Below are 12,199 nucleotides of genomic sequence, written 5' to 3'. Positions count from 1 at the left end.
CTCCGAATGGTCACGAGCATACTGCAGGTTTGAGAAGTCCTGAGGTAAAGCCGCTTAACGTTAACTGACGGGACACTTCATTCCCAAGGAGAATTATCAGCGCACTTAGAGAAACACTCATAGAGACACCTATGTAATCACCGTCTACACATTATGTACATGTAATTCGTACAGACTCTGTAAACGTTATGAATAGTCTGCGAGTTGTTGTTTAAGTTGTATTGTCTTTCCCTTATTGTTTAATTTGAGAGAATAACAACCCATTGGAGGGAAACAATTTCTGGAGAGAAGTTTACAGGAGGGAAACTCATTCTTTTGTTCTGCACGGGAAGACACGCCAAAGTCACCCTCCGCTCAAAACTCTTATTCCAGAAGTAAGTACTATCTGAACTTTGTGCTAATTATTTCTTCAATTTTCTTTATAATTTTACTACATATATATATATATATATAATGTACTGCTTAATTTTATATAATTTTGAATTTTATTATAAATGCACAAGGTTCAATTCTTCTGAAATTCACACTTGTTACTTTACATTATGCCTGTTTATAGTTTATAATCTGTGTTCTTCAATTTCTACTGCAGAATAGTATCCTAGATGATGAAAATGCCACAAACTGTTGATCCAGTTTTCCTGCTGACAATCACATGGGTTCTACCCAGAACTCCATCCCTTTAGTTCCCATTACAAATAGTGGTGTCATAAACCTTCCTGTTCTTAACACCTGGTACGTAAGTAAACGCTATCTCTAGGTTATGGATAGGAAGTGAACTACTGGGTCTTAAGTTACGACCACCTGCAACTTTAATAATGGCCAACTGTTTTCCAAAGTGTTCACACCAAATGTGCGTTCCTACACACACGTGGGAGAGGGCCTGTGACTCCACCCACACCGCTGCCACCACTGGGTCCCTTCGATTGTTTTATTTTTTGCCAAACTGGTGAAAGTCTTCCTTCTCTAAATGCAGCCATGCTTCTTCTACAGACCTCATAAAAAATCTTACACAAGGAGCTATGGCTACCGACCATAAATGGGGGAGAGAAATCCCAGTAAAGAGATAAATACTTGTATTTTCTCAAAGGAACTAGGACAAGGACAGTGGACCTAATTAGACTACCCTTTCAAATGAAAAAATTTACTGACAGTCGATTCGGAATTTGGCTGTTACTGTTAACTCATACTTCAATATTTAGTTATTACATGGCAAAAAAACTGGGTGGTGAGGAAGTTTGACTTCTCTTTCAAAAAAGACTTAGGCCAAAGAAAGGTAGGTGGCAAGCAACTCAGCCACGCTGAAGTTTTGCAGCTTTAGGACACATCTCAGTTCCTCCTAATTTTGGTTTTCCTATGACTTGACTATTTACTGGTTATGCTGTAACTACATGGAACTTAAGTCACATCCATTTGATTTATTATTTTTTTGTTTACTTATATTTTCTGATACCTTACGCCCCTTGCCTTTGGCAACCATCAGCTTGTATTCTATATCATGGATCTGTTTCAGTTTTGTTTATTCACTTGTTTTTTGTTTGTTTGTTTGTTTTTTAGAGTCCACATATAAGTGAAATCTTATATTTGTCTTTCTCTGACTTATTTCACTTAGCATAATACCCTCTAGGTCCATCTATGTTGTTGCAAATTGCAAATGGCAAGATTTCATTCTTTTTTTTTTATTACTGAATAATATTCCTGCGTGTGTGCCATATTTTCTTAATTCATTCATCTACTGACGTACGTTAGGTTACTTCCATATATTGGCTGTTACTAGTTATGCTGAACATAGGAGTGCATATATCTTTTGGAATTAGTGTTTTTGTTTTCTTTGGAATTGCTGGATTGTACAGCAGTTCTATTTTTAAATTTTTGAGAAAACTCCATACTGTTTTCCATAGTGACTGCAATCCCACCAACAGACATGAAGGTTCCCTTTTCTCCACATCTTCACCAACACACGTTTGTTGATTTATTGATGACAGTCACTTTGACAACTGTGAGATAATATCTCATTATGATTTAATTTGCATTTCCCTAATGAGGGCAATGTTGAGCATCTTTTCATATGTCTGTTGGCTTCTTTGGAGAAATGTTTGTTCAGGTTCTCTGCCCATTTTTTAATCGGGTTGTTTGTTTTTGTTTTGTTTTGTTTTTGGTGTTAAGCTATATAAGTTTCTTATGTATTTTGAAAATTAACCCCTTAACAGATGTATCATTTTCAAATAAATATCTTCTCCCATTCAGTATGTTGGGTTTTTTTTTTTTCAATTTTTTCATGGTTTTCTTCGCTGTGAAAAATTTCTTAGTTTGAAGTAGCCCCATTTCTTTTTGTTTCTGTTGCGCTTGTCTGAGAAGACATATCCAAAAAGATGCTGCTGACAAGCAATGTCACAGAGTTTACTGCCTATTGTAGGTTTATGGTTTCAGGTCTTACATTTAAGTCTGTAATCTATATTGAGTTCCTTTTAGTATATGGTGTAAGAAAGTGATTCAATTTCATTTTTACACGTATCTGTCTAGTTTTCTCCACACCACATATTGAAGAGACTGTCTCTGCCTCCTTTCTTGTGCGCTAATTGACCATATTAAGTGAGGATTTCTTCCTGGGTTTTCTATTCTATTCCACTGTAGGGTTAATTCGAAACACTGCTCCTCCACATACTCAGAAGACTGACAGCTGCCCCACAGGCAGCCAAGGAAGGCAGTGCACGGAGAGCTTTCAGCAGCGCCTCCTCCCGAGGACGTTTCCTGCTGCTTCCCATGGACCTTGTCTGCTCCTGTAACCAAGCATCTTGCTCCTATCTATATCTTGTTCCTATATATATATCTGTTTTTGCTGTTGCTGTTGTTGTTGTTTTTGCCAGTACTATACTGTTTTGATTATTGTAACTTTGAGGTATAGTTTGAAATCAAGAAGCATGATACCTGCCTTTGTTCTTTCTCAAAATTTCTTTGGCTATTTGGGGTCTTTTGTGATTCCATATACATTTTAGATGAGTTGTTCTCATTCTGAGAAGAATGTCATTGGTATATTAATAGGGATAGAACTAAATCTGTATGTTGCTTTAGTTAGTAAGGACATCTTAACAATATTAATCCTTCCAATCCATGAACAAGGTATATATCCTTCCATCTACTTGTATCTTCTTTGATTTCTTTCTTCCAATCCTTCCATCTACTTGTATCTTCTTTGATTTCTTTCTTCCACATCTTCACGATACAGGTCTTTCACCTCTTTAGTTAAGTTTATTTCTAGGTATTTTATGCTTTTTGAGGCAACTGTAAATGAGATTGTTTTCTTAATTTCTACTTCTGATCATTCATCATTGGTGTATAAAAATATAAGATTTTTCTGTATATTGATTCTATTACCTGCAAATTTGCTGAATTTATTTCTTCTAATAGTTTTTGGTGGAGTCGTTAGTTTTCTAGATATAGTATCATGTCATCTGCAGATAATGAGACTTCTACTTCTTCCTTTCCAATTTCGATGCCTTTTCTTTTCTTTTTTTTTTTTTTTTTTTTGGTCTGATTGCTGTGGCTAGGACTTCCAATACTATGCTGAATAGAAGTGGTGATAGCTGGCATTCTTGTCCTGTTCCTGGTCTCAGAGGAAAAGCTTTCAGCTTTTTACAACTGAGTATGATGTTAGCTGTGAGCTTTTTATATATAGCCTTAATTTACTTTGTTCATTCTATATCCACTTTGTCGAGGATTGTTACAATAAAAGAATGTTGGATTTTGTCAAATGCTTTTTCTGCATCTATTCAGATGATCGTGTGGTTTTACCTGTATTTTATTAAAGCGATGTATCACATTGATTGAGTTAATATTGAACCATCCTTGCATCCTTTGGATGAATTCTACTTGGTCATGGCGTATAATCCTTTTAATGTATTTTTAAATCTTAGTTGCTAATATTTTGTTGAAAATTTTTGCATCTATGTCCACCAAGAATATTGGCCTATAATTTTTTTTTTTTTTTTTTTTGTAATTTCTTTGGCTGCTTTTGGTATCAGAGTAATGCTGGCTTTGCAGAATGACTTTGAAAGTGTTCTTTCCTATTTTTTAGATATAATTTAAGAAAGATAGGCATTAATCCTTCTTTGAATGTCTGGTAGAATTTATCTGTAAAATCGTATGGTCCCAGACTGATTTTTTGGGAGTTTTTTTGTGTTACTGCTTCAATTGCTAGCAATCAGTCTGTTTAGATTTTGTATTTCTTTCTTGTTCATTCTTGAAAGGTTATATACTTCTATAAATGTGTCCATTTCTTCTAGATAGTCAAATTTATTAGCAAATAATTGTTCATAGTATTCTTTAAAATGATTCTTTATGTTTCTGTGGTATCAGTTGCAATCACTTATAATTCTATTTATTTGGGCTCTCTTTTTGTTTTGTTTTGTTTGATGAGTTTGGCTAAAGGTTGGTCAATTTTATTTATTTTTCCAAAGAACCAGTTCTTAGTTTTATTGATCTTTTTCCATTTTGTAATTTAATTTTATTTATTTCTACTCTGATCTTAACTACTTCCTTCTGTTTACTTTAGGTTGTATTTGTTCTTTTTCTAGTTCCTTTAGGTACAGAGTTAGATTGTTCGTATGGGATTTTTATTGTCTCTTGAGGTAGGCCTGTGAACTTCCCTCTTAGAACTGCTTTTGCAGCATCTTGTAAATTTTGAAAAGTTACGTTTTCATTTTCATTTGTTTCAAGATAGTTTTTGATTTCCTGTTTGATTTCCATGTTGAACCATTGGCTGTTTAAAAGCATGTCATTTAGTATCCATGTATTTAACTTTTCTTTGTTTTTCTGCCTGTAGTTGATTTCTAGTTTCATACCATTGCAGTTGGAAAAGATGTTAATATGATTTCAATGTTCTTAAATGTATTGAGGCTTGTTCTGTGGCCTAATAAGTGACATATCCTTGAGAATGTTCCATGTGTACTTCAACAAAAAGAAACACGTACTCTGAAGTTTTTGAATGAAATGTTCTAAAAGCATCTGTTAAGTCAATCTAGTCTAATGTGACATTTAAGGTCATTATTTCCTTATTAATTTTCTGTCTGGATGACCTATCTATTAATGTGAGTGGGGTATTAAAATCCTCTACTATTATTGTATTACTATGGGTTTCTCCCTTTATGTCCCCTAGTAATTATAAGTCACATCCATTTTAAAACTAAGCAAAAAGGCAAAGAATATAAAATGAGCATAAAAACACACAAGCAAAAAAACTTGTGAATCAGGCAATGTTCTGTAAACTGGAAAAGTTATTAAAATCTAGGCAATTGCTATTATGATTTATTCCACTGAAGAATAATTAGATTATTCTTATTACTACAAATTTTTACTAATAAGGAAATCCACAGCTCAACAGCACACAGTATGAGAACAATAAATTACATATAAGATAAAAACAAGTATGGAGTATGATTAGCATTATACATCTGGAACAGATGATTAAGCTTCCAAGACAATCATAAACAGTTGATAAGAGTATTATGAAGATAAAATAGCCTGTTACTTCACATAGTCTAGTAAATATGAACCATTCCCATGTGTGTTTCAGTGTTAGGATCTGAAGTCTAGTGGACGCTTAGAGTTTACTGATTAACTTAACCTCTTAGCATGACGTGCTAGCATCCAATACTGAAACAAATAAAACCACATTTGTGTGGTACTTCACCGTTTACAGAGCACTTTGAAACGAGTTCTCTTTCTGTTAGACTGGCTAAGTTAGAAGGAGATAGGCCTGGACCTACTGGTAGCCACCACGCCACCTAGGCAAGGCAGCCTGCCTGGGAAGCAGACAAATTCAGAGAAACACAGAGCTGAGAAATGTAAAGAAAAATAACACTCCTAACAATACTGTGTAAGAACTGACTAGATCCAACTTAACCTGAAACCGGATACGTGCCTGCGCCTTTAAGTTATGAGACTCAGCAAATGCCCCTTTCTGCCTAAGTCAACCTGAGCAGGGTTTCTGTCACTTGCAACTGAGAGTCCTGAGTAATGTAAAGGAGTCGGTCACACTGCTAACTGTACCAGCCGAGGTCTTCCCACCACACTCGGCTTCCTTGTAGGAACCTGGAGCACTGAGAAAAGCATGCCTTCTGAGCGGGTGATGAATCCCAACGGAATCCCTTACTACCCGAATGATCCTGGACAAGACATGGAACGCATAGGAGCCAAAATATGAGCCCCCAAATATGGGGATATTATCTAATTTATAGGCTGTTTTGAGATTTTTTTTTTTTTTTTGCAAAGAAGAGCCTGGAACCTATTATGGTAATAATATCCCTGTCCTCTCTCCTGGCAGGGCACTAAATAGGGTAAGATGTGTGAAACATCTATTATAATCCCTGAAACAAAAAACGTATCCGATAAATGTTAATTCCCTTTGCAGTGAAAAGGATTAGGGACTGACAATCTCATTCATTTTATGTCGCTAACCATTTTTCTCATTACCAAAAAAATTGAAAAAGAATGCAGACTAACACCAATAACCTTTTTTACCCCCCATTACCTAGGAATCTAGAAAAATGCTGCTAGCCAGAGGAAAAAAAAACACATGTAAATGGATGGTTGGAAACACTAAATGAGCCAGGCAATTTCTAGCATGTGAAACCCCATGTGAAACCACTGTAGAGATGTGAGGATCTGTAAGGGTGAAGGCCATCACAACCTACTCGCTGATGGGTACAGTAGCAGAAACATTCCATGGCACGCAACAGGATCAACACGCTAGACTCACCGTGTTTGGAACGTATGGTAAGCCATAAAACTTCTCCTGTGTTTCCTTGAGAATGTCTGTGGTTGACCTCCTCAGAGGATGCTTCCCATGGTAGATCTGATCCAAAATGGCATAAAAGACCTAGACAGATGAAAACATCTATTTAGTTTGGGCAGTCCATCCTTATAGCTAAGACGTGGCTGACCAAAGATGTTATAAGTGTACCAGAATCATAATTTTAAATCACAATTGAAAACATTCACAAATATAGATGTATATGGCTTGAGATGTATTTTGTTCAACATTTAAGACCACGTCAATGGTCAAAAATTCATGATGAAAGATAGTAGAGAATTCTGAATCTTATCTGTAAGGTACTCTTTACGTACAATGTAGTAAGTTAAATCTATACTACAAAACTAGAATTTTGCTTCACTCTATGTGTGATAGGCAATAAATATATCTGGAAACATGAAAAATAAAGTTACAACTTGTGACCCCCAGGACCTACGAAATCCTGCTTGGTTTCTTCCTCGAATCCTGTATATCTTAAATGAGAAAAATGAAATGGTCATTATCATAGCTTTGTAACGAGAGGTTAAAGGACACAAATAGGTGGGGTGAGGTGAAGAAAGGAATAGCGACGCGGTATCTGGTGAGGACAGATGTTACTCAGAATTTTGGTGCAGCTGTCAGAGTCTGAAGCTGCGGCCAAGTCAGTCCCCACACCTGGTGTCAAGAGGCACAAAGGAACCAGCTGCTGCGCAGGCGCACTCCTGGCTTAAGGATGTGAGCAGGAGAGATGAAGGATCGCTCGCCTCCAAGGAGAGGATATAGGCCACGGAACCCTGACAGGAGAATCAGGCATCAGAAAAGGTGTGACTGTGAATCTGTGGCTCACAGAGTTCTGAAAACGGAAATCTGCATAAAATCTAAAGTAAAGATAAAGTGCTTTTGACTTGAATAATGGCACTGTTTAGAGTTCACCTGAAGCAAGGAAGTAGAAAATGCTTTCTTTTAAAGAAAAAATTCTGACACGAAATTATGTTTCTGATGTGTATCTTTCTGATTCAAAAATGGAATTTGCAGAGAATGTGCAGCTGTTAACTTGAAAAGGAGTGAGGATTAGTTTGGATAAAAGAAAAAATTTAAATGACCTCTAGCTTCTGGTTTCATCTAGATATAGAATTATGGTTCTAAATTATAAAGTCAAGTTTAAAGCTACCCTAGAAAAATACAGACATTTCCTAAATATAAATATTGCTTTAGTCTAACTGGTAATCTAAACATATAGCTAAATACAGCTCTTTCAATTCTATATTCTATAATGAGTAACAATCCGTAAAGATGATAAGAGGAGACTAAATTACTCGTCCATGTCTTGTCTATATTCTAACAGAATAAATTATTAGGAATTAAAACTCTTAAATTCTAACTTCAACTGAGGTGGTTTTTTTTTTTTTTTTTGCCCCAATCTATAAACAAATAAGAATTTAAGAGTTTCATTCCTTCAATTGTGCCTTTCACAAATGAAATGACTTTTATTTTAATTATAAAGACCGAGCAAGATAAATTAAATGGGCATGTATTTCATGCTCATTTGCTAATAAACCAAACAATTCACAATTGTTAAAATTGTTCATACGCCCCTAGAAATCTGAAACAATTCATTTCCTTTCCACCCTTGTCCGTCTCCATGGCACAAGGGACTACTGTATAAAATGAGAGCTGGCATGGCAAAAGGGGCTCAGGGGCTCTTCTGGCAAGAGTTTCTCTCTGTGTCTCTCTCCCTCTCTCCAACCCTCCCACCATCTCTCTCTTAGTAGTTTACTCTTTTTGGAAGGTAAGAGGAGTTAAAGATTGGTTTTAAATTTTAAAAGAGAATCATTGGAACAATTGTTCAAAAAGAAAGCCATAAGCAAGGCTTTTAAATGAAGGACTCTGATATAGTTATCAGCAAATCGAAAGACTTTTTGCCAAGAAATGCTACTTTTAAAAAATAATTCAGAAATCCTTTTTTAACTATATTGATATGAATAGACACTAAATAATGTGAGTCTAATGTAAACTCGTGGTTTTGTCTATAGTAGGCATTTTTTCACTGAAATAAATTTTTTAAGGTACAACAGAAACAGCTTATTTATTACCTTCTAGGGACTGAATTTTATAAAACTGTAAAGCAATTAAAGAGTGGCTACACTTTTAAATAGATAAGGGGATTATTATAAAATGAATATTTTGAGATGCTCGAGATGAAAGGTAGGTGTTTAGGCTATGTTTCTGTAACTCTCTAGATCTGATGAAGGGTAAGAATTCCATAAACAATATCAGTAATTACAAATACTGTAAACATCTAGTATCATGTAGACCTGACATCCAGATGGTTCATAAAATCTTTCCAGTTTTATCTGGAAACCTAGAAGATTGGTTTTGAGTATTATCGAAAACTAACAGTCATTATTCTTTAAACTTCCCATCTAAAAACACAAATTAAAAAAAAAAAAAAGATATGAAGTGAATAAAAATAAAGAAATTGGTTGCTGAGATGTATGATTTAGAAGAAGTCATGTAACTTTTCCAAGCTTTGACTTTTCAGACTGAAAATAGAAAATATCCTTATTTGTAACATCTACTTCATAAGGACAGTGTGAGGACTGAATGAGCCAATTTTGGTCAAGTTCTTTGAACTGAGATGAAAGATGTTTTAGAGGCATAATTATTATAATAAACGTGTAGCATTGGCAAGAATTTAAAGTTACATATTTATTTTGAAGAGTTACTCTGGAAAACTTCAGAACAAACGTCCGCACATACCTGAAGCTGCATATCGGCCGCCGCGCAAACCTTTTTAGATTCGCAAAGACGAGACACCATGTGTTTGGGCATCGACTTGAAAAACAAAAGAATGTAAACGTGAGTAAATTACTTAGTAAGTCGCTGAGCTATGTTACTCATGAGGCAGGACAGTTAAAGATAACATCAAATGAAACAAAAGTAGAATTTCATTGCGGTCTAAAATAACTTTAAAAAATTTCAGTAGATAAGATAATAAAGGACGAAGACATTCCATTCAATTTCGAAAAGTGGCAGTTGTCAAGTGGGGTATTCGTACATGAAAATACAGGACTGTAGGGAACTACAATGTTGGCATAATTCTTTGAAAATCTATTTAAGAGATTGGATTCAACATGGAGGAGTGAGAGATGTCCCCAGACCTCTCCCCTTGAAACGACAATATGCTAAACATCTAAAACTCAATAAAAAACACCTAAACAGCACACCAGCATGTCTGAGTCTGAGATCTGCACGTAACAGTTACCGCAGGTCAGAACCCCGGGTGGTGGGCAGCAGACTGGGAGAAACAAAGAAGCTGCCTCTCACAGCCCCCAGAGCTCCCTGCAGGAGGAGGAAAAGGGGAGGCGTGGTGGGTTCCCTGAACAGCCCTGCCTGGGAGTGCTGTGAGCTCCATGCTGCCGGTGGCAGGGCCCAGTCATCAGGGCAGAAGGCAGAGAAGTGGGGACGGCCGAGAAACAACAGTTGATTTTTACCAGCCCCAGTTGCAAAACTGAGGCTGAGCCACAGCCCCTAACCTCCAACCCAGAGGGCCCCTGCCCCCATTCCCTCCGAGACCGATCACCACGGAGCCCCGGGGGGAATATGAGAAAACGCTGCCGAGACTGTTGCTGACACTGACAGGAACTGAAACTGAGGGTAGTGAGCGTGATTAAATATCTACAAGAAAATAAAAAAGGCATTATTAAGGCTTTATATAAAGCAGTGATCCAAGAGGCTTAGACGCCACCTACTGGAAACCAAAAGAAAAGGACCTTCTTTGCAACAGGCTAAAGAGAGACCTTTATATAACCTTCTTCCTAGAAAAACAGCACAATACACTTCCGTTAATGCCCAGACGGAGAAATAGTCCATTAAACACCATAAACAACCAAGGTGACAAAGCATCTCATAAAGAAAATGAAAAATCTCTAGAAAATAAGCAGCCAGACATAGAAATATGCAACTTAAATGACAGAGAATTCAGGGTGGTACTTCTGAAAAAACTCAGTGAGATCCGAAATGAGTCATACCAACAATTTCAGGAATTGAAAAAAACAACTAGATGAGCAGAGCAAGGAGACTGAAACCCTCAAAAAGAACACGATAAATCTTCTGGAGATAAAAAACACATTGCAAGAGCTGAAAATAAAATAACAAATAGAGTCGACCAAATGGAGCAAAGGATCAGTAATATCAAAGACAAAAATCTAGAAATAAATCAGAAGGAAGAAGAGAGAAACCAAAGAAGGAAAAATGATGAAAGAGAAATACAAGATACCATCAGGAGAGGAAACATAAGAATAATGGGCATTATCGAAGGTGAGGAAAAGGAGTAGGGACTAGAAAGCATTTTCAGACAAATAGTGGACGAGAATTTCCCAAATCTAAGGAACGAGCTTGAGCTTGGAATTCAAGGAGTAAACAGAACACCCAATGATCTCAACCCAAAAAGGTCTTCACCAAGACACACTGTATTAAAGTTATCAAAAATCAGCAAACAAAGATAGAATTCTCAGGGCAGCCAGGGAGAAGAAAATGGTAACTTATAAGGGAAAACTCATTAGATTATCGTCGGATTTCTCAGCGCAGACCTTTCAAGCCAGAAAGGAATAGAATCAAATATTTTAACTATTAAATGAAAGGAACTACCAGCCTAGAATAATGTATCCAGCTAAGTTTTCCTTTAGATATGAAGGAGAAATTAAGACCTTTCCAGACATACAAAAATTGAGGGAATTTTCCACTACGAGACCTGCACTACAGGAAATACTGAAAGGGGTCAGCTCACCTAAAACAAAATGATAAAAATCTATTTAAAACCTTAGTAAAAGTTAATACTTTTTCTATTTCTTTGTTACCAACGAGAGCCCATTTTAGTGCTTTGTTGACTCTGAAGTGCATATAATAAATGGTGAGAGGAAGAAAAGATTACACTCGAGCTTAGCCAAAAGGCTGAGAAGTGATGGGAATAAAGGATTAAAATGTCAAGAAATAAATTACAATTCATGGGGCCAGCCAGTGTCAGAGCTGAATTTATATGAATATGAATTGCACTTTCTTGTATTTTCCCACCTGAGTAACTACACAGCTTGGACAGTCAGTGTGATGTTCCTGCATGATTTATGGCTTCCTTTAAGAATAATCAAGCCTAATCCCATAATAGCACCTCTTCTCTGAGAAATAAGCTAAGAATGGCGCTGAAGAAGTACTGTAGTCCATCTCAGTCTGCTTTAAAATCATTTACACTAATATTTACTGAAGAAAGTGACTTATTTTATAGAACTCTATTTATAATCTAATTTAAGCTAAAAGCCCCTCTAAAGAGAAATCCAGTATGTAAAAGACCTGTGGCAGGTTACTCAGAACAGTTCTATAAATCACCCACCAGCGAATGATACTGTGCACTGTCAG

The 12,199-nt window shown here is 36.3% G+C and overlaps 1 protein-coding gene across 4 annotated transcripts in view; it reads right to left on the bottom strand.

Annotated features, from left to right (window-relative positions):
* LOC107520897 (mitochondrial intermediate peptidase) overlaps positions 1–12,199 on the bottom strand; it is a 152,915-nt gene that overhangs the window by 56,361 nt on the left and 84,355 nt on the right. For all 4 annotated transcript variants that reach the window (XM_036228458.1, XM_036228459.1, XM_036228461.1 and 1 more), the window contains exons 15-16: positions 9,548–9,622; positions 6,755–6,874 (exon numbers count right to left, since the gene is read on the bottom strand). In XM_036228458.1, coding sequence (XP_036084351.1) covers positions 6,755–6,874; positions 9,548–9,622 — 195 coding nt within the window. The remainder of the gene's footprint in view (positions 1–6,754; positions 6,875–9,547; positions 9,623–12,199) is intronic.

Source organism: Rousettus aegyptiacus, unplaced genomic scaffold (genome assembly GCF_014176215.1).
Source record: "Rousettus aegyptiacus isolate mRouAeg1 unplaced genomic scaffold, mRouAeg1.p scaffold_m13_p_11, whole genome shotgun sequence".
NCBI classification, from domain to species: domain Eukaryota; kingdom Metazoa; phylum Chordata; class Mammalia; order Chiroptera; family Pteropodidae; genus Rousettus; species Rousettus aegyptiacus.
The sequence above is the reverse complement of the archived record's forward strand: the minus strand, read 5'-3'. Positions and strand labels throughout refer to the sequence as shown.